The sequence below is a fragment of the Anguilla anguilla genome, chromosome 8, assembly GCF_013347855.1.
Source record: "Anguilla anguilla isolate fAngAng1 chromosome 8, fAngAng1.pri, whole genome shotgun sequence".
In the NCBI taxonomy this organism is placed as follows: domain Eukaryota; kingdom Metazoa; phylum Chordata; class Actinopteri; order Anguilliformes; family Anguillidae; genus Anguilla; species Anguilla anguilla.
In genome coordinates this window covers 16,181,983-16,203,544 of record NC_049208.1, presented here as the reverse complement: position 1 = coordinate 16,203,544, position 21,562 = coordinate 16,181,983, and the positions used below count along the sequence as shown (strand labels likewise).

Here is a 21,562-nt window from a genome sequence, read left to right as displayed (position 1 = left end):
GGGATTGTTTCATCCCATCTGCCCCCATAGCACCACCAAACAGAGGTGAAGCACACAGTCACAGTCAAAGCAAGTTGTTAAGTAACACTGGTTGTAATTAAAAGAGGGAGGCAGAAACGTGATTTCTCACCTTGAACAGAATAAGCACTGAACCCATCTCTCGCCACTTCCTAGACACTGCAAGGCAGAGAGGAGGTGAGTGGACACTCAACTCTATTTCTCTTTCCCGTCCACTGACACTCAGCTTGAGGCACACATCTCCGCTTGCCTAGCTGACATCTCCAGTAGGATGTCTGCCCACCAGCTCAAGCAAATCTCGACAAGACCAAGTTGCTCTTTTTCCCTGGCAAATCCTGCCCTCTGCAGGACCTCTCCGTCTCCATCGACAACACCACAGGGACTCCAGCCCAGACTACCAGGAATCTCTGTGTGACTTTAGACAGCCAGCTGTCTTACATGGCTCTCACTGCAGCCATAATGCTATCCTGCAGGTTCGCTCTTCACAAGCTCCGCCGAATCAGACACTTCCTCACCAGGGATGCTACCCAGCTCCTAGTTCAAGCTCTCATCATCTCCCAACTGGAATACTGCAACTCCGTCCTGACTCTCAGGTCCCTTCAGTTCATCCAAAGTGCTGCAGCCCACTGGGATTTCAACCTTCCATGTTTTCCCATGTCACCCCTCTCCTGAATTCCCTCCAGTGACTCCCGATGGCTGCTCGCATCCAATTCAAAACTGTAATGTTGGTGTACAAGACTACAAAAGGAGCTGCACCCCCATACCTTCAAGCCATGGTCCACCCCTACACCCGATCCCATGCTCTACACACTGCTGCCACTGGCTCTCCCCTTCCTGTGGAAACCTGGTCATCGTTCCTCCCAACCCTGACTTCTCACTTCTAGCACCGCAATGGCGGAATGACCTGCCCACCTCAGTCAGAACAGCAGAGTCCTTCCTTACCTTCTGGCACAGCTGGAAGACCCATCTCTTCAGAACATACCTTGTCTCCCTTTCTCAACCCTAACTCCAGTTCCCTTCTTCCATCCCTTTTCCTATCAATCCAATATTTCCCTACCCCAAAAAACTCTCTATCTTCCCGTCCACATGTTAATTTCAGTAACAAAGGATTACCTATCATCCATATATTATGGCCTGACCATTACAGTCTCATTAATTGCTTGTCTGAAAGTTGGTGATTTATGAATCTAGGCCATTTCTTTGTGCAATAATCGTAAGTGGCTCTAGATAAGAGCATCAGCTAAATCCCTAAAATGTAACCTTTTGCTGATTTTACAGGCATAATTCAGAAAACTGTAAATGAGGAGAGTACCTGTTTTCCAATGTTGAATCTATACAATTCATTCAAATATCACTGTTTTATGGGTCTTCTCATTTTTAGTATCATCGTGCATATTCTTAAGCAAGTGTATTCACAAATGCTGCTCTCTTGGCTTGGTGCCATTGAGAAGGAGACGTCCGCCTCAATGGGGTTCTTCCTGAATCAATAAAGGATAAATAAACAGGCTAATTCCTAATTTGGCATTACCTCAGGAACTGCCACTTGAAAAAATGACACCAATTACTCCAGGCACAGAACAGACTGCAAGTGGAGCTCTACCCCAAACACTTTGATGGTGCAGAATATTTGAAAATGATGTAATTCCAGCTTCCAGTAAGACACAGTAGAACGCATTCACATTTTCAGTGGCACCGACTGTTGCCAGTACTTGCATGATGATTTCTAAACCTAAAGGCTTAAAGATAGATTATTGGCTGTGGGGGTGTACTCTGCCTAGCTGTTTAGTTTGCTCAGAAAGTTAGTCAAAGTCATACAAAAAAACTTGCTGCTTCTAACTCTCCTTTCCCTTCATATCCTCATTTCCCCTGTGCTCTTTGCCCTCCTCCTCACATGGTGGTTTCAGGTATCTTTTAAAATTTAACACCCTCCTAACTTTACAAATTAGTAGGAGATAAACTTTCCTTTGTGTTCTGGGAATAGTCACAGAGCCAGTGTTTCTGCACATGGCACAAACACACTACAATGACAATAAGCATTTTTAAGGATCAAAAGAAATTTACATCCAGGAACGATTAAGAGGTTAAATGTCATTGTTGGCTTCCCCTGTTCATCCTCTTTATATTACAGACTATATTCTTTCATACAAATTGCAGTCAACATGTTAATAATAGTCAGATCACTGTATAAATTACTTGCAAAGGCCCTCTATCTGCCTCCCATTAGAATAGAATGTGACCAGTGATCAGTCAGAGAAAAGATGAGGTCATATAAGAGAATAGGACAATTTACCACATTTGTTAAAATTAGTGTGTTAAATGATAAACCACAAAAATGCACCCAATAGCACAAGTACACGCGCGCGCGCACACACAGCATTTCCATCTTCCACACTCTATTTCCCAGCATATCTCTCTCTTTCTCTCTCACACACTCTCTCTCTCTCTCGACTTTCCAGTATCCTCTGTTATCCATCATTGCATTACTGAAAAGCAGTAGCCAGAATGGGCTGGGGTCAAGCATACGTTACTGATCTGTTCCTGGGTTTTCCTCAGTCTCTGCAGCTCTGGAGTGTCCGACACTACGCTGAATCCCCGACCTTTGCTCTCCTCAAAGTCCTTCTTGTACTTCACCTGGAAACAGAGGCATAGAGAGATAAGGTCACAGTCAAAACTGACACAAAACATAACACTAACAGCCAGGTATGTGTGTGCTGGTGTTGCTGATGATGTTCAGAAATAGCTTACTGTGGCAGAAACACTAAAACACTGAACTGCTCATTTCTGAACTTGTCATTAGCAGCATCTTGCAAATAATGACAACTAAGAATGATAAAATACATTAATCCCAACAGAACTGGTAAAACAATCCAAACATTTAAAAGCAGTATATGTAGTCATACAAAAAGCTATCTACAGATTACTCTCAGGTGAATATTACATGCTGAAAGTAAGCCATTTTGACCAATGCACAAATTAAAAAATATATTATACAGAAAAGTACATGTATGAAACAGAAAAGGACAACATTCAGACCTTTATTGCCCCAGTAATTCCAGAGCTCTTGTAGTGCTTAATTATTCAAGGAGGATTTGAAATTTCATTTCTGTGATTCATTATCTACACCATGTTCACTCTCAGATCGCCCTCCGACTGTGCAAACCCACTTTACTCTTTCATTTTTAAATGGTGTAGAGAGCAGAAACTGTAGACACGTTGGAGCAAATACACTGCAGTTTACTGTTCTGTTTTTCTGCACCTTCTTCACTATGGCTGCCCAACAGATGCATTTTCTAACCATTTCAGTACATTTCCTGCACTGAAAATTGCATTAGACACCCAACGGTTACAAAATTTAACTTAATCTAATTGGCCAGGAGTGAAAAGGTTAAATATCATCCAAACTTATTTGTTTTAAAGTTGAAAACATAAATAAGTAAATAAAAATTTAACTAAAATTGTTAATCCATTTGTGCCTTTTATTTGTTCTTGTACTCCTGTCACACTGTACTCCTGCAATTTCTGATGACTCACTGCCCTTCCTTAACATATTTACCTTTTAGGTAACAAGGATTTATGAATTTAGCCAGTGCTCATTGCACTTTATTAAGAATAATTACATGGAGAGAAGCTCTACACAAGGCCAGAAGAAAACAGATCTTCCCCCAAAAAACCAGTCCTAGAGCGTTCAATTAATGTTTCTGTTAAGTCAAAAACAATCCAAATAGGAGAAAATAGCAAAACAGACAGTGTTTCTTAGCCTGATTTTTAATGTACTCAAGATTCTCTCACTATTACTTTACATTTGTTTGAAGATTCCACTGCCAAGTCAGTCTAACAAAAATAAGCCAACGAGGTCACATAAATGTGAGAATGTCTATTTTGAATAAAAATATTTTATATAGGACACATTGTAGGCCTATGCTATTTTAATATAAGCAGTGTATAGTCCCACCATCTGTGATGAGAAAGCTCTGGCTTTGAGCCCAGTTCCCTAACCACTACCCCACACTGCCCCCATAAAGACACAAGCTGTATTTAATTTTAATTTTAGAGGTGGGTCACATTTTACAATTTCCTCCAAAAAACTGCAAGCCCATTTGTGTGATTTCCTCGTGTTTACTCCAGTACTCTTCATTGTTTTTTTTAGGCATAGTTCTACCATTCCTCCCACCCTAGGTGAAACTGCCAACTGTGTGTGTGTGTGTGTGTGTGTGTGCGTGCATGCGTGTTGACCCATTCCATTACTGTCCATTACTGAATGATGCAAAAAAAAAAAAAAGATTTCCAATTTTTTCCCTAAATGTTTAAGACTGTGCTGGTGAGTACTCATTTACTTGAGTAAAGAGTCCCACCCCTAGTATTTGCTCACTCACAGAGTCAGGATGTCTTCCCTTCTGTTTTTGTTTTGAGCACAGGCCTGTACTTATGTAAAACACACAACAATTCAATGAAGAAGCAAAAATACAATGATAACTGTAACACGTCCTTTCATCGTGCCACAAATACTATTCATTTCTTATATTTATCCTTTCTTCGCTGCAAAAAATTCTGTCTTAACAAGTGTTTTAGTCTTGTAAAGAGACTTAAAATCTTATTCTAATATTAGCTTGTTTTAAGTTAACTTGACAAGTGAAATTGTCACACGCCATTGGAACATCTTGAAATAAGTGAAACTGTCCCACCTCATTGGCACTCTTCTTGTTTTATTTAGAAAAAAATTAAAAAGAAATAAAATTGTAAGTTTAAATATGATAAAATACTTGTTTTTTTGGTTTTTGCTGTGTCTTGTGTCTTCTTTTTCATTTTTTCTTTATAAATTTCTGCCTGAAATCACCTCAAAATGAAAGCAATTTTTCACAATCCTCATTTGTGCCTCATGCAGGAGGGAAGATGACTGTGCCCCGGGTTCTCAGAAGCAGGGGTCTGATATGGATCCGTGCCAGTGTAGCTCCATTTTTCACTCAGTGTTAGCACTAGCTGTGGGCGAGCACTCCAGTATAAGCTATCCTTTATTTCTTCCCGTACGCCTGCCCTGTTCTACCCTTAGTGATTTTCACGTCTCTTTCCTGACCCTCCGGTGCCAATCGCACATCCATTACCTCCAAAATAACAGCTCTGCAGAATTTCCATAAGAATTATAATAGGATAAATGGAGATGGGAGTAGGGACCTTGCCTATGAGAGAGTTTCTCCAGAGCAGCCCTGCAGAGCAGCAAAGTTTTTACAGACATGCTAACGTGAGATGCTAACATATTTAGCCTAGTGAACAGGGTCGAGGGCTGCAGCAAGGTGCTGTTGTTTTTAAGTCACTGCTACTGTGCCTCAGTTTACCATCAGACAATGAGATTCCCAACCATAACCTTCCAATAGGACATTAAATGATACCAGGGGCTTTTCTCCACATCTACACAGTAAAATATCCAGTGTTAATTCAACTCTTAACCGATAATATTTGGTCCCACGTTCCAGAGCGGGACCAAATGTTACCTATTAAGAGTTGAATTAACACTGGACATTTTACTGTGTACTGGAATTTGGAACTGAGCTTTTTCTTCGGGGAAAGTTGACCCTCTTCCCTAGAGGTAAATAATCTCTTTTAGAAGGAAGAGCAGGCCATGAGGCAGCACGGTGAATTAAAAACATCTCAAAGAGGAATTCACATTATAACACATTTATGCAAATTCACAGGCAACTAATTATATGATTTGGCCATCTAGAGAAGTGCTCAAACATGTCAGCACACCAGATCTAGGTGAAAGTAACCTTTTGTGTTAAACAATACCATGTCTGTTAAACAATAAAGTTAGACCATTTGCTCTGTCATTCTGTGTCTATAGGTTTTCTGGGCCAGAAATGTTTACCAAAGGTGCATTTTGCAAATACACCAGAGTCAATAAAAGTAGACATTCAAGAATTTCAAAACATGTATGTGATATACTGTATGACAAATCCTCACTTGTAGGGACCCACATTTTACTTTATTTAGCTCAGGAGAACAATGGTAATAATGGACAGAGAGAAACTGCATGGCTAATCCCATAATAAAACTTTCAACAAAAATAATTAAAAAATATAATCTGTATAACATGTACAGTACATGAAGAGAGTAGTAAATTGATAGAGGCAGAGATTCTGAAGTTGCATAATGAATATGCTTGTACACTTGTACAAAGTAATTTTTCAGTGACTACATTAACAATCAAATGGGGAATGATGAGCATTCTATTTAATTGCCAATGCCTAGAGTGGAGCATTCTAAAGTTACAATACCTGTAGACTGCTTAGCTAGGTCAGCCTACACAATAAAGGACCATTCCTGTAAAAACAATAATGGTTATTGTCAAGCAACAACATTGCTGAGAACAGCAGAAAGCTAGCAGCTATCATGGAAAAGCATGTGCAGCTATTCCTGCTTATACATTTGTTGTTGGTTTTACCCTCATTGTCATGATAATACCTAAATATTTTGGTCTAAGCAAAGACTAAAAGGAATGCCATGTCTAAGACAAAAAAATGGTTTTGGTCACATTTCCAGTTCCTGAACCACTATGTCTCCCTGGAGGTATCAGGTTTATATTTGAAAAAATTAAATGCCTGCTGTATTTACAATGTTGAACGGACGGCTCGCGCGTTCCCTGTGCTTTTTAAGCAGAGCCGAGTGGGTCATTGTGCAGAGCATCAGTGTCTGGCTGTGTGGACACAGATGGCAGTGGGGGTATGCTGTACCTGCTTGTGGGGGCGAAGGGGCGAGGGGGGTGTGGCTCGGAGATCCGGTGAACCGGTGGGCCGGTGACTCACATGATGTGTATGCTCGCAGTGTAGCACAGTGGTTAGAGAACTGGGCGTTCAATTCCAAGGTTGTGGGTTCGATTCCCAGCAGCAGCTTGTAAAATATTTTTTCTACGAAGAATGTATGCAGTGAAAGTCACCCGGGATGAGACTGTCTACTAAACACCTAAAATGTACCCACAATGTGATGTAAATGAGTCCAGCAGGCTTGCGAGCAAACCGATGCAAAACTGAGAAGGTCACTGATGGCTTCCTACCAGAGAAGAGGATGGTAGAGAGAGATCCAGAATGCAAGGACAGACAACAGAGTCCACAGAGATGGGAGGGAGATAAATCCTCTTGAGGCAAAAGCAGGCCAGAGAAAGATAGCACATTGGTGTTTGCTTTCAGACTAATTTTCACCTACAGTGGAACAGTGATCTCTCCTTTCAAGGTTTAACGACAGATGCAGCTGGGACATCAACATCTCCATGTTTTCCAGACAGATGGCGCACAGGCACCTCCCATCGAAAAAAATCATGAAACAGTGCCATGAGGGAACAGGACTATCTCCTAAACAGATACTCAATATCAGCCAAGACTGCAGACCACAGCAGTAAGGAACTACGTCAAAGACCAGTTGAGTTGGTTTCCTGTGTTACTCAAACTGCATTAACGCACACAGACCTTCCTGTTTATTCCTTTATAACAAATTGATTCTTAACCAATTAGAAGTTTCGATCAACAAACTTAGATGAAGCAGTACTGCGTATCACCACTTTCCTCGTTTTAATAAGGACATTTAATGTGGAAGTAAACACGGCCATTAAACCGACATTGTGTTCAGCTTGCATGAGCACCACATCAGTTAAGAGATGCAAGATAAAATCCTTGAGAATCCTCAAGCCTCTGATTATTTACAAATCCAGTGTTGGGCTACAGTGGGGTAAATGAAGGAAGACTTTCCATCATGCAAGAACACAAAAGCAGGAAAACTGTGAAATACAGGTAGGTCAGAGAACAGGGTGGGCGACCGGATGGAGACAAAACAGGGACACCTCGCTACAGAGGCGGTCGCAGTGCCAGCACTGGAGATTCGTGGTACTGGTGAGGGAAGGACCCCCGCATACGTGGCAGCACCGTCCCACTGACGCCAGCGGGACTCTAGGGGAGACCGCCGAGCGGACAGCTGTCCCGCTCCTACTTCACCGAAATCCCACAATCTGCCACCCCCATTCACCCTGGCATGAGACGCATCCCATATACCAGCATGCCTTCTGTCATTCCAAAGTCTAACAGACCTTCCAGCAGCCTCACAAGAGCAGAGAGACTGTGCAGGCACAGAGGCACCTGAGTTTATAATAAAGCTGAGGAGAATGTACACTGAACATGGGTACCCCACCCAGCTACTGCTCATTTACTATCCATTTCATCATCAATACCCACTTATCCTGAGCAGGGTCGCGGGGGGTGCTGGAGCCTATCCCAACGTGCATTGGGCAAGAGGCAGGAATATACCCTGGACAGGCTACCAATCTATCGCAGGGCCCTTATTTACTAGACAGACCAGAATATGTTGTGACCTACCCATCGCTAATGATTATACTACAGAACAACCATGTATTTAAACATATAATAATTAACCAACTAGAATAATTATTTATGATGGAATGATGCTTTATGCCTTTTCACATGCCCTGGGTGTTATCTACACGTGTTCTCTCTGAGATAGCTGTGAGATATAGACAGCACCCCTGCATTCACAGGTCTATTTTGTGATGGGTTACACAGAGGAAGTGTTTCTGGAACCCAGTCAGCTTTTCAGATTAAACATTTGGAGCTGAAATAACATAATTACTGAAGGCTGGATGGGTCACGGAGGAGATGGGGGTGTGGGGGGGGGGGCGGGGTGTGTAAAGGGAGAGGAAACCCGTGACTATCAGTGAGAGTGCTAAAGGGTCTGAAGCGGATGCAAACTTCCTGCAGAGGAATTACTTCTGATTTTGAGGAAGAAGCCAGAGGACTTCCAGTCCAAGCTGAACACCATTTATGAAAACTCTCAGGCGCACCTCTAACATTTTACGACCATAATGGCCGCTCGGGGTGACTCTGAGAATGATGCTAATGTCTTCTGTTGCCAGGTGTTTTCATTTTGTGTAGATTCTTGGGACCTCACCAGCCCACACAAAGCAATAATGCCAATGTCTATGGATGCCCTGAGACCTGCATCCGGACTGAACCAGACCGTCTCCTCCTGTTTAAATGAGAGCGCAACTTTTCCCCAGTGCTGCCCTAACACTGCCTCCACTGCCAGACTCTGACTGTGCCTCTCCTGCCAGCCTCAGCCTCTCCATGTGCGACTGCGCAGTGTGAGGTGGCCCAGACAGATGGTCCTGACTGTGTCATCGCATCCCGCTGCGCAGGCCCTGATCGATCAGACGCAGGGTGAACAGAAAGCTGCTGGGGGACTGCGCACAGCTGCGCAGATCTGCGCAGGGGCGGACAGCACGTCTGCTCACCTGACTCTGCAGCTCGCTCTGATGTTTCAGACGCAGGTTCTCCGGGGTGTCTGCGACGATGGTGAACGATTGCTTCGGATAGTGCCTGGAAGAGGAAAAAAAGGGGAAAGCACGTATATCAGAGGGAAGAAACAATCGCTGTTACTCCAGAGCTGCGGGGCTCACACAGGCCTGAGCTGAACTGCACATCACACTGCGGATGTGTCAGGAGAACTGATAGCATAAGTACAGGGTCAGTTACAAACACACAACTGCAGCAGCACTGGGAGGAACCCGCACATTAAAAAGATGCCGACAGACAGTGTGACAGAACATCACAAAAACTACGGGGTCAACTGAGCTCAGGTTCTAGCAGGTTTGATTCTGGAGACCAAACACGACCCCTGTATTCGAAACAGCCTAAAAAACACCCCAGCCCACTCCCTTACTTGTTAAAGTTCTGCTATGCCGTAGGACAGTGCTATCTGTTAAAAGTCAGCATTGCGGTAACAAAGGGGAAGGGAATATGGGCACCAAGAGGACCACCGTTACCTGGGAAACACAAAGCTTCACCCACAAACATTGTGTGAAGGTGGGGCTTGCCCAGCGCACCCTGGAAGTGTAGGGTGGTGCGGGCGTAAGGCTAAACTAAATGCGCTCATTGAGGCCAGGACACAGATGAGTGCACGATTACATAGCCAAAGGCAACAGGAAACAAAACAACACAAAAGGAGGTTACAGCTTGTGGAGGAAGAGATGCGGAGGTAAGATGGTCTGCAAGGGAAAAGAAGTGTTGCAGTGCAGGGCCTGTGGAAATAAACACTGATGCACAAGCACCTGCCAGAACCAGAGCTAAGACAGATCATCAGGATCTGCCAGAACCCAAGAACACCAGGACCAGCCAGAACCCAAGAACACCAGGACCAGCCAGAACCCAAGAACACCAGGACCAGCCAGAACCCAAGAACACCAGGACCTGCCAGAACCCAAGAACAGCAGGACCTGCCGGAACCCAAGCTAAGACAAAGAACACAAGGGCCTACTAGACCTAGAGCTAAGACATAGAACGCGAGGGCCTGCCAGACCAAAAGCTAAAAGAGAGAACAAGAGGACCAGCCAGACTCTGAGCTCAGAGAGAGCAGAGCTCAGCAGGCCTGGTGCACGGGATAAAAGCGTCTCACTGGCACGGCGTCAGCTACCCCTGTCAGTTCCAAATATGAGACGTGACCCTGGCAGCAAAGACTCGTCTGGTTCTGCTGCCGCCTGCCTGGAAGGAACACAATCCCCCTCTTTCTCTTTCCTAAAGAGCAGGGCAGTGCTCAGACGCACTCAGGAGAGCGAGCAGGTCTCAAACTTTTCATTCCATAACCAAAGCCCCCTAAAGCAGCACAGGAAAAATGTGACTGGAGAGGAACTGATCCATCTGGCTCCTGCAGTTCAGTGTGAGACATCGCAGTTTGAACAGAGAGCTTGATCATTAGGTCACTGTGCATGCATGTATGAATTTGATGAAACTGCAATGCAACCACCTGCAGAAAGAGAACAGATTGAGAGTGGTCTTCAAATAGCCCATTATATCATCTATGATATAATTGATAAAATGATAATCTATTTGAACCTGGAGAATTCTGATAGTAGTGCGTGTGCATATGCCTATGCACGCATGTGTGAGAATGTATGTGTGTGTGCGTGCATGCATATGTGGGAATTTGTGTATGTGCTTGTGTATGTAAGCATGGCTTGTGTGAGTGCGTGCACATGTGTAAGCGTGGTTGCATGTGTGTGTGTGTGTGTGTGTGTGTGTGTGTATGTGTGCGTGTGTGTGCATTTGTAAGTAAGTGTGAGTGTGCTTATATATCGAAAGCTCAATATGCAGCCCCAGGACCCCACACCTTGCAGCGATGAGAATGATTGCTGCTATAAAAGGTTCACAGCCCCAGGGTGGCTCAACACGATCCAGGAGCTCAGTAGGTCTCACTGAATGTGTTTCTGACACCCGTCACCAGTGGCTGGAACACTTTATTTAAGCAGTACTTCACCCCAAATAACTCTTCTCCTGAAGAACATCCAGGGTTTTTAGTCACGCCCAAAATAAAAGAGCTCGCTCCAGGCTCTGTCACATGCCTGAGGCTCTGTCCGCAGCTGCCACAGAGTCATCCGCCATGTTAAAGGACCACAGAGCGTACAGAAACTCTCTGCGCACCCAGGACCCACGTCTGAGCACGTGCGCTACTTCCGGTGCCGTGAGAAGGAGGGTTGGGCCATTGGCAGGGATTACGATCGGTAAAAGAACAGAGGCCCTGGGCGATCCAACAGTGAGACAGTGGAGCAAAGCCCAGAGGACAAAGCAGTCCCAGTGCAGATCCTCCTCGTAACAAGCCCTCCAGTGCCTCATAAAAGCCGCGTTTCCACCGCAGGAACTTTACCCCGGAACTAGGAACTTTTTGAGGAACTCAGTGCGTTTCGACCGCAGGAACTAGGGTCTAAATTAAGTTCCGGGACTTTATTTCACCCCCAAAAAAGTCCCTGCTCAGGGGGTAGTACTTTCCAAAAGTACTGGAACTTTTGGGGTGGGGCGCAAGCCCTGATAATTTCTGATTGGTCGACTACTCGCAGTGTTTTATTTAAACTGCCATTTTAAAAAATCTGCAGCCGCAAACTGATTTATTTTCATAATAACTTGAAATCAAACTTGTATGTTATGCGGCGCAGTAGCCTACTTTTGGTTATAGCCTGCCAACGTCTTGGAATTATAACAGGTGTGCTCTTCTGTTCTTTTCTTGCTTTAGTATTTGTTTTATAAAATATTAAGCATTCGTGCTGGGACAGCATATTACGTACCAAAACATTCAAACGGTTTAATTCGGTTGCTGAATATTTTCTTCCGGATTTTCTTTGTTAGCCCATTGTAATTGTATCAAAACGTTTGATACAGTTATGTGAGGTATGCGGTAGTTCTGCATAATTTACATTGGTGATACAGTAAAAGCAAACTGGAAATCACCTTCCGCACTTTTTGTCAGGGTAAAATAACAGTAAAATGACAGTAATTCTAGAAATCGTCCCTTTTGCTTTTTCAGACTGCCATAATTTTACTCTGCCATTCTTCAATTCCACAAAAAGACCAGGAAGACTATGGACTAATTTATGGTGCATGGTTCGCATCTGGAGGGCACACTTCGCTGCTCGGCTAGCAGTAACTTTGAAGGAAAGCAAACGGTGGCTGTACCACTGCTAATTAAAATTTTCATGCAAGTCCGAGTTTTCGTTCTATTCTTGTCATTTTGCGATTAGCTTATATGGAATTGACGATGAGAAAGTAATCAATTCAACAGCAAATTGTTTACGACGTGTGCATGTTTTCTGCTGTTGTTGCCAGTTATTTGTGGAATGTGAATGCATTCTGTCGCCTCGGATGTCAAGACATGAAAGTGAATGTTCGCATAAAAACATAATGAATGTGTTTGAGAGGATATATAAAACAGTTACAATCTGACTATTGGCCTGTTATATCCTATTTGTTGCATAACAACGGTCCAAGTCCAACTACCAACGACAGTTTTGCTTGACAACGGTAAAATATGCCCAAACGGCCACAGAAGAATATTTCAATTTCAGGTGATTAAATCGATAAAAATCAATAAATACAAAAGTAGCCATATAGTCATTGTTGGTAACCCGTTGTATATAAGTGGAATAAACCCCTCCGGGCTATCCCGGTTATTAGAAAATAATGTAGGCTACTTCGGTGGTAGTATGGGGTTACAGAAGAAATCATAGGACGGATGGACCAACGACAACGTTGCTTTTTCATACGTCAGTGGGCTAATTTGCCTAATCTTCGGGGGACTTTGGACCGCAGTGGAAAGTCAGACAACAATGGGCTGAAGGAACCTTTTAGTTCCTTGAAAAGTAAAAGGTCCGGGTACTTTTGGTGGAAACGCGGCTAAACTTCCTGTCACTGCCCCTGTGATATTCAGTCGATGGCTCGGTTGGTGCAGACCTGCTATCAAAGCAGGAACCAGTAGGGGTTCTGAGACCCTAACTGCATTGTAATTGCAGCCAGACAAAGAGCAGTTTTAGTTTTACTATGCGCGCATGGCTGTGACTGCATTAGGCCCCTGGAGAGATCTCCTTAGTGCTTGACTGTGACAAGAACATGAATAGGCAGCCCTCCTACAAAGCCACAGGTGTGACATGGAGCTTTTTAAAGTAAATGTAACAAGCAGCAGGGAGTAGCACTATCCCGAGGGTACAGGGTGGCCTGCAAAATGTTTGGAATAATCATAAAAAAGACCAGATGACAGCCATCACTGAGCTAAATCCCATCCTTTAGCTAAGTATTAAAAACCAATCGAATAGTAGGTTTTTTGGAATGTTTTGTTTTTCAAAGCCAGTGTTCTAGAACTCCCTTGCTTCCAATTACCAGCAGTGATTGTTACAACAGCATTCGAATGTTCAATTAAGAACATTCTAACCACATATTTCTGGTCTTACACCAGACATATGTGATTTACCAGTGTTAACAGCGACGACTGAAGACTCACCTCTTCAGGCTGCACCTCTCCCCATCCCTCCCTACCTCCCTGTAGTCTCTAATTGACGATGTAAGCTTAGGTTTGTAACTAGGTAAGCTGTTTATCTTTAGTTATTGCACTCGTGCCTACTTAATTATTGCTTGTATTATTTGCATAGACTGCTTTGTTGCTGCTTTTGTTTGTGTTGATCAGATTAACCTACAGGGTCCAAGTTAAACTATGCGGTCGCTCCCTGCACTTGGAACTGTACTTCCCTCTAGGGTTTTCAACACACTTGTTCCTGGTTATGGTTATACACCTTGTTGTACGTCGCTCTGGATAAAAGCGCCTGCCAAATGCCTGTAATGTAATGTAATTTGGTGGAAACATGCCTCAGAATCATGTTTTAAAACATAATTGTTTAATTGTATATATATATAATCAGAGCTAGGATAAAAAGTCTAAATCTGATTTATTATCATTATTTTATTTGCATCTATAGCAAGTGCATTTTAATGATGGCTTGTTTTTATGGTCGATCTCCAATCTTTCTTATGGTTAACAGGATGTAGATATATGCCTAGTCTTTTCATGTAAAAGTCCAAATGATTTCCTGTGAAAAACCACAATGCTATTTCATTAGATGCACTCAAGTCGCGAGGGAAATGGTGATCCTCATGTAAACCGACAGATTGTCAATGAGCAGCAATGACGATAAACAGGCCAAGGACAACTCAGAGGTAAGATAAGGATAAATGTATTATTCTGCCTCCTGTATTTCAAGCTTACAGGCCTCCACTGTTTTTTCTTTTTTTTTGGACAAGAAAGCCCCCTCTGACTTCTTAAAAAAACAACTCCTGGTAGAAGGACCAGCACAGAAGAGGGACTAACCGTGCCGGAGGTAGACAATAGGGAAACCTCATGAATCAGCCTTGCTTCTTTGTACGTGCAGGGAAAGGTCCCGTGGGCCCACAGCACTCCACCACAGAGACGAAAAAAAAATCCTGTTTAAAGCGGCCATAATTCCATCAGAGCCACAATCAGCCTCCCGGAGCTTCGCGTGAATGAGTCTGAGAATCCGAAAAACAACAAGTATACCACAGAGAGCGGCACGATTTTAACGGCAAACCACAACACAAGTAAATAAATATCCAGAAGCATTACTTTAACATCGCTGGGATGTTATTCTTTTCTCGGGTGGCGTGCTGGGACGATTAATCTCAGCGCTTACATCAACAACAGACCCCAGGAGAAGGATGTTTTTGGGGCTGCTGGAGGGTGCGTCCAGGTAAAATACTTATCAGTGCAGTGATGTTCCAGAAGGTCTGAAACTGAATCCTGACTGTGGCCACCACACTTTAGCATAGCGTCAACAATGGATGTGTGTGTGTGTGGATGTGTGTTGGGGGGGTTTGATCGGTAAGGCCCCCCCCTACCTCACCATGCAAGAGCGACCCCTCCTGGTCAGGGGAGTACTGAGTTCTGCGGCCCATCTGCCTCAGCTGTAAGCCGTGCAGCTCAGCTGGTGGACCGCAGCAGCTGAGAAAAGGCAGTTTGGAGGAAGTACGCAGGGCAGCCTGATGGAGGATGTTGACGGATTGGGAGGGGCCAATAAATCGGATTTGTCACAGAACAGCAGACAGGCAAACCAAGACTGGAGTACTGTCACAGAGGGGAGGGGTACCTGTGAGGAGGCATTTTCAACTGAGCCCCCACCCTCCTTCTCCCCCAACCTCCGCCCCGCCCCCCAGTACTCTGTCTCTTGTGCAGACCCTTGACGGAGTGCCCTGTATCCCGCAACATAATCTCCGGCAACAATGGACTGCTCAGCAGGACGGTACGTCCCAAAAACAAGACATGCAATTAGCCATCCGCGGCTGAGCCCACGCAAAGGGGCTCCTTGTTTTTCAAGAACCCTTTTTACGCTAGGCCTCAGCTTCCTCTCAGAGAACGGCCCTGTTTGTTTAGTCTCTCTGCCTGTTCCTGAGGCACAAAACCGAATTCTCTTTCCTCCTACAGCTGCTCACACTGTTACAATGTCCGTCTGAGAAAGGCAGGGAATATCAAAAGGGTTCGGGGGGTGGGGGGTGGGGGGGCCAAAATAATCTTTTGATGTTCTTAGAGATGGAGTCTGCATTTCTGTGGAGCCGAGAGAGAGAGAGAGAGAGAGAGAGAGAGAGAGAGAGAGAGAGAGAGAGAGACAGAGAAAGACAGAGACAGCAAGAGAGAGAGACAGAGAAAGACAGAGAGAGCAAGAGAGAGAGAGAGAGAGAGAGCGAGAAAGAGAGAGAGAGAAAGAGAGAGAGAGAGAGACTGCCTTTTCTTATTTCAAAGTCAAAGCAAGGGACTCTCTTTACATTCATGTAAAGGAGAGAAGAAAGGGAGCAGCGGCTAAAGCTCCAGTCCTCTCCAGGAGCGAGGAACAAGTGTTTTCCCAGCTGCGGCAGCAGCTTTTCATCGAGACACCAGGAGACAAGGGAAGAAGAAAAGACCTCAGCAAAAACAGGAGAGCGCTCATTAAGGGGGACTTCCTCTGGTTAACCCTGGGCTTGAGATGCAGTAATTAAATAGCAAGAGCTGCTTCATGCAGAACGAGGACAGGTGCAATGCCCAACAACACTGCTCCATCTCTCCTAATGCTCCATGCTGACGCCCTGCTGGTTTCAACCTTATTCCTTCAAACCTCATCACCAGTCATCATTTGAAAGAAACACATTTTAACTACCTGGAATAAACACTCATGCTGATTCCCTTTAGTTCATGGCCCTCTCAGTTCAGATCTCCATGTAAAACCCAACCAATCTGACTGGCCTGTGTGTCTTAATTTTCTCTTCTTTGTCAATTGGTTAATTGAATAATTGATTGACGGATTAGTCCATCCCAAAAAAAGGCTATGAGAAATCAATGTAACAAGTACACTAGGTGCCTTTCTGTTGCAATGGTGAGCGGATGCACAGAGAAAATGCATTGCAGTATTAATTAGCTAAGCAGAGGCTACTCTGTAGCACAGAGGAATATACACCTATATAGTGTATACCCTTTATATGGCCATACAAATACAGATATTTCCTGAACTAATACAAGCTACAGTTGAGTTTGCCCAAAGCTTCAATAGCGCAATCCTACTAAAGATTCAAACCAAAACCCTCACTATCTTGAACATGAAACCCACAGGCCCTATTCAACCGCCACTACTTTACATTACATTACATTACATTACAAGCATTTAGCAAATGCTCTTATCCAGGGCGACTTACACAACTTTCACATAACGTTTACATTGCATCCATTTATACCAATAGGATGCATACTGAAGTAATGCAGGTTAAGTACCTTGTTCAAGGGTACAATGACAATGTCGGGAATCGAACCTCTGACCTTCAGGTTACAAGACCAGCTCCTTAATCGTCATACTACACTGCCCTCAGAAAGAGAGCTGGGGTGAGGTGAAGTGCTGACTCAGAGACACTGTAGTCTCTACCCCTGCAGGAGACGCAGAGGGTGCCGTGGCTCTGATACTATAGCTCACTGGAATAGCCAGCGAAAGCTCTACGGCTTTAGCCCACCCCTGCAGCATCATTTCTGTTTACAGTAACAGAGCAGGTGAAGATATCCTTCTGACAATTTACTGGCACAATAATATTTTGGAAGTACTACAGAAAATGGGATTTTGTTTTAACTCAATAACTTTTTAAACTATTTTATTCTGTGTGGTTTTCACAGAATAGAATAGAATAGAATAGAATATACATATTATTGCCACATGGCCTATGCCTTATGCCAGTGGTACAGCATGACTGAATAAACTCTGACTTCATACTGTGAACATACACAGAGCATTACATAGACACAAGCAGAACATCACACTAATACAAAGCCACTGACACACAAAAAAACACATGATGCACACAAAACAGCATATAGTCCAAAATGGTGAGGTAGTAATGTTTAGCATCCTGACACAGCAGTAAGGAACGAAGCTGTTCCTAAAACAGGTTTTAGTTGTTCAGCATCTGTAGTGTCTACCAGAGAAAGAAGTGATGAATGAATGGGCTGAATGAGACAGGTCAGAGATGATCTTATCTGGTTTTATATTTCATTCCATTATTTACACTTTCTGCATAATAAAAGCAAACTCAAATTGCGTACAGGTGTAAGAACCTTTCTTTGTGGCCGAGTGGATGCCTCATAAATGTCTGTATCTCATGAACATGATAGGTAAGTATTTTCTTGGTCGGGATGATATATAAATGATGGCAGGAGATTTTTACATCAGGGGCACTGATTGGTGTTTATGTATTGCAGTCTCTTCTAATAAAAATATAAAGCATACAGAAAATTATAGAAAGAATATAGACCCCCAGCTAGTGAAATGCGAATGAAATATTGCCGCACTAACCCCAGATTCAATTTACAAATGCAGATGTCTTCCATTCTAATGACATTCTGCTGCAAGTTTATGTACGTTAACACCCTGCTGTTACACTAATTTAGCTCCAGCGTGGATGACTGCTGTCAGATAGCGCTGTACATTGAATATAGTCTGCTCTAAAACACAACAGCTTTCGTCAGGCCAAATGTTACGTGACTGTTTACTATAAATAGAGGAGAACAGGACTGGCCAATATTCAATGCAATATATACTGGCTGACACAGTGATTTCGTTGTTTTTTCCCACCTGCACTTTAGTATAGAATGCAGGTGCTTTCAGGAGCCTTGAAAAGCTGCCCTCTAGCCAGTTAAAATTTAAAGTGAACATGCTTAATTTCTAGTTCTTTCCACAAAATTATAAGGGAGACTTTATTTCTTGTTTCTTTCAAAGTGTCAGTCAAACTTGTGAGGCCAAACTGAGGCGACACCAAGTGAAACTCTCCATAAATCACAATTATAACTTCTAATTTATTTTTTGTATAGGTCCAGTAATGTGCCACAATGCCGTGGCACAATAACAATGCTTAGTAGTTGAAAAAAAGGCATTTAAAAATTATATACACACAGCAAGAGTTTGTCAGTCAGCCCACAGACTAGCAGCTGAAATGGCTGGCAATGACTGAGGCTCTAAACACACTGTCATTCAGTGACTGACAACTGCAACACTGACAGACTTCGGTGGAAGAGCTCAAGTATGAATGAGCTATTTTTATTTTTTGAATGAGCATGCAAGACGGGAAATTCAACAAAGAGGAACTTGAAAGGTAATTGAAAATGTATCTGTAATTCCAATCCAATAACAAATACAGATGATTATTATTATTATTACAAATATCTCATATTTAAAATGGGTTTACAAAAGTTATTTGTTGTAATAAAATGGTGTGGCTTCATGTAATGATTGTCATTTTCTTCTGTGGTCTATCACTGGCTTGCAACCAATCACTGACTTTGACCTCTACAGCAAAATGGAATGTCAAAAAAACACAAAACTCCCATTCATTTTCAGGGTTTGCAAATCTTCATTCTGCTGTCACCGATATAGGACAGTTTCTCAGCTGAGACCCCAAAATGACCAAGGAGAAATCTGCACACTGGTCAAGCACGAGGCGAAGACTGACGGCACAACAGGGGCCCTCGGATTCGGTGAGAACATGGTGAAATGGAACCCCTGCCGGTGCATCTGGGAGACGGACTGAGACGGAGCCACTCAAGTCAAATGCCTACAGAAAGCCTTCTGTGTGACTCAGTACCAGCACTGCAGGTGACTGCCTTTCAGAACCACTAGAACTGTAAGTGCACTGAAAAGAAAATAGGCTTGAGTGACAGGAGAGCCAAAAAGGCAGGGAAACAAAGTGAAAAAAAAAAACAGGAGGGGGAAACGAGGACAGAGGATGACAGAATTCAGAGATCTTGGAGGGTATAATCACATCAGAAATGCACTAAGTAATCATGATGTTCTTCATGCATACAACACGTGTCTACATTTAAAGATTTTTCCAAGTTGTTTTCAAAATTGAGGACATTTTGAAATCCTATTTCAGCTCAGCAAAGCCCTGCGTAAAAACCGGAAGACACTGTTTCACTTAAGCAGACAGAACAAGATGAAAACATTAAACAGGGGACTTGATGTTTTATGACCGCACCTTGTGCATGACCAGAAGGCTGATATGGAGATTGGAAGAAAACTGGTGTGATGAAGTGAGTTATAAATCAAGAGCTCTCTCATCAGTCACGCACAAGTTGCATGCTGATATGTGACTTATGATAAATTGTGGAAAACTCTGAAGCTATGTCCTCATCGAAGTCCTCACCTAGTAAAATATAAGCAAAGAAAGAAAAATATGTTGAATATTTTAAAAGGTTAGATTTTAAAGATGTTGTTCTTTTAGCTCTTTACTCTGTAGCTCCCACGTCATGCTATCTATTTATATAGCAGCAGGAAAATTCTGGAAAGTACAGCTTGTGATTGTGTTAAAATACAGACATCTGTCACGTAACAGATTTTGAAAAACAAGGTGGAAACTTCACATCGCTTGTCTTGCGTAGGTAGCCTATTCAATTAAGAACTAAACAACTACAACAGCTTTCCCTGCAAGTTAAATGCATTGTAGCTCTTGAACAATTGTGTCCTTACAATTCCAAAGAAATGGAAATGCATTGTTAAGTGACTCCTATAGCAGCTCAGTTTGTAATACAAATGAGGTTATAGACCCTCTCTTGGAATTAATGAAAACAATTAACAGCAAAGTTTCAGACATTGCAAATCCGAGTGCAGCATTCGAACCTACATCACTACCTAATGCAATGCAAACTTCCTGATGACAGCAGTCTCTGCCCTGAAATCAATAATGCTGCTTGTGGTCCAGGCTGGCGGATCATTCTCATATTTAGCCAGAGCACTAATCACATGTTTTGTTCGATGATGTCACAACGAGGGCTGAGTGTGTCTACAGAGGAACAAAAAGCCATGGTTCCCATAGCAACAGCCTCTCGCTCTCCTCTGCGTCACCAGGAGTTCATTGATGAAAGACTATTTTGGAAGTATTTTGATTGTGGAAGGAGATGGGGTAAGGGTGCATGAAGTCCAGTAAGGAAGGACTGTTTTTTGCTCTTCTAAATCCTTGATCTTAAATGTGAACATTTTTTACAGGGCCATTTGATTATTGATTATGGAGTGCGGTCCAATGCTCATCCAGGCCTCTTATTTAATAATAATATTAAGAATTAAAAGACTGAGGGCTTCAAAAGACTATTTAAAGGAATAAACTTCGTCCTTTCATCCTCTCCCAAAAAAAAAAACAAAAGCATGAAATGTGACTGTCGGTAGGAACAGAAATTTCACACTGCAATCCCAACGCCTACGTTTGCTTATTCACACACTGGAGATCTTGTCCCAGAGGGCCATTTGGTTACACAAAAAATACTCAATTTGCATCTGTCCTCCCCGGTGGCAGGGGCATATCCATTGTGCGTGAGGCGGGGAAGCCTGCTTTGAAACCCAGCCCACATCCTGACTGGCAGGGGGGAGGGGGGGGCTGACCGGTGAAGGCCAGCAACTCAGTGAGCAGAGTGGGGCCACACGCAGCAACCGCGCTCACTCACAATGTGATGAGGTGCATCACCACCGCCATCAAATCCTGCCCATGCCCACAGCGCAGAGAGGTCCATGGTCGGCTATAGGTGAGCTCAGGGAGAGAGGAGTTCAGTGGGCGGGGTATTCTGCACCTCCCCGTGCAACATCGACTCCTCCGGTCAGTCAGTCGCCTCCATTCTGCCTGTGGCTGCTACAGAAGGAGCTCAGTCCTCCACCACGCTGACCGCACAGCTC

At 43.5% G+C, this 21,562-nt stretch overlaps 1 protein-coding gene across 2 annotated transcripts in view; it reads right to left on the bottom strand.

Annotated features, from left to right (window-relative positions):
* The window catches only part of nebl (nebulette), a 54,640-nt gene that overhangs the window by 17,640 nt on the left and 15,438 nt on the right, over nt 1–21,562 (bottom strand). For both annotated transcript variants that reach the window (XM_035429721.1, XM_035429720.1), the window contains exons 3-4: nt 9,305–9,389; nt 2,542–2,649 (exon numbers count right to left, since the gene is read on the bottom strand). In XM_035429721.1, coding sequence (XP_035285612.1) covers nt 2,542–2,649; nt 9,305–9,389 — 193 coding nt within the window. The remainder of the gene's footprint in view (nt 1–2,541; nt 2,650–9,304; nt 9,390–21,562) is intronic.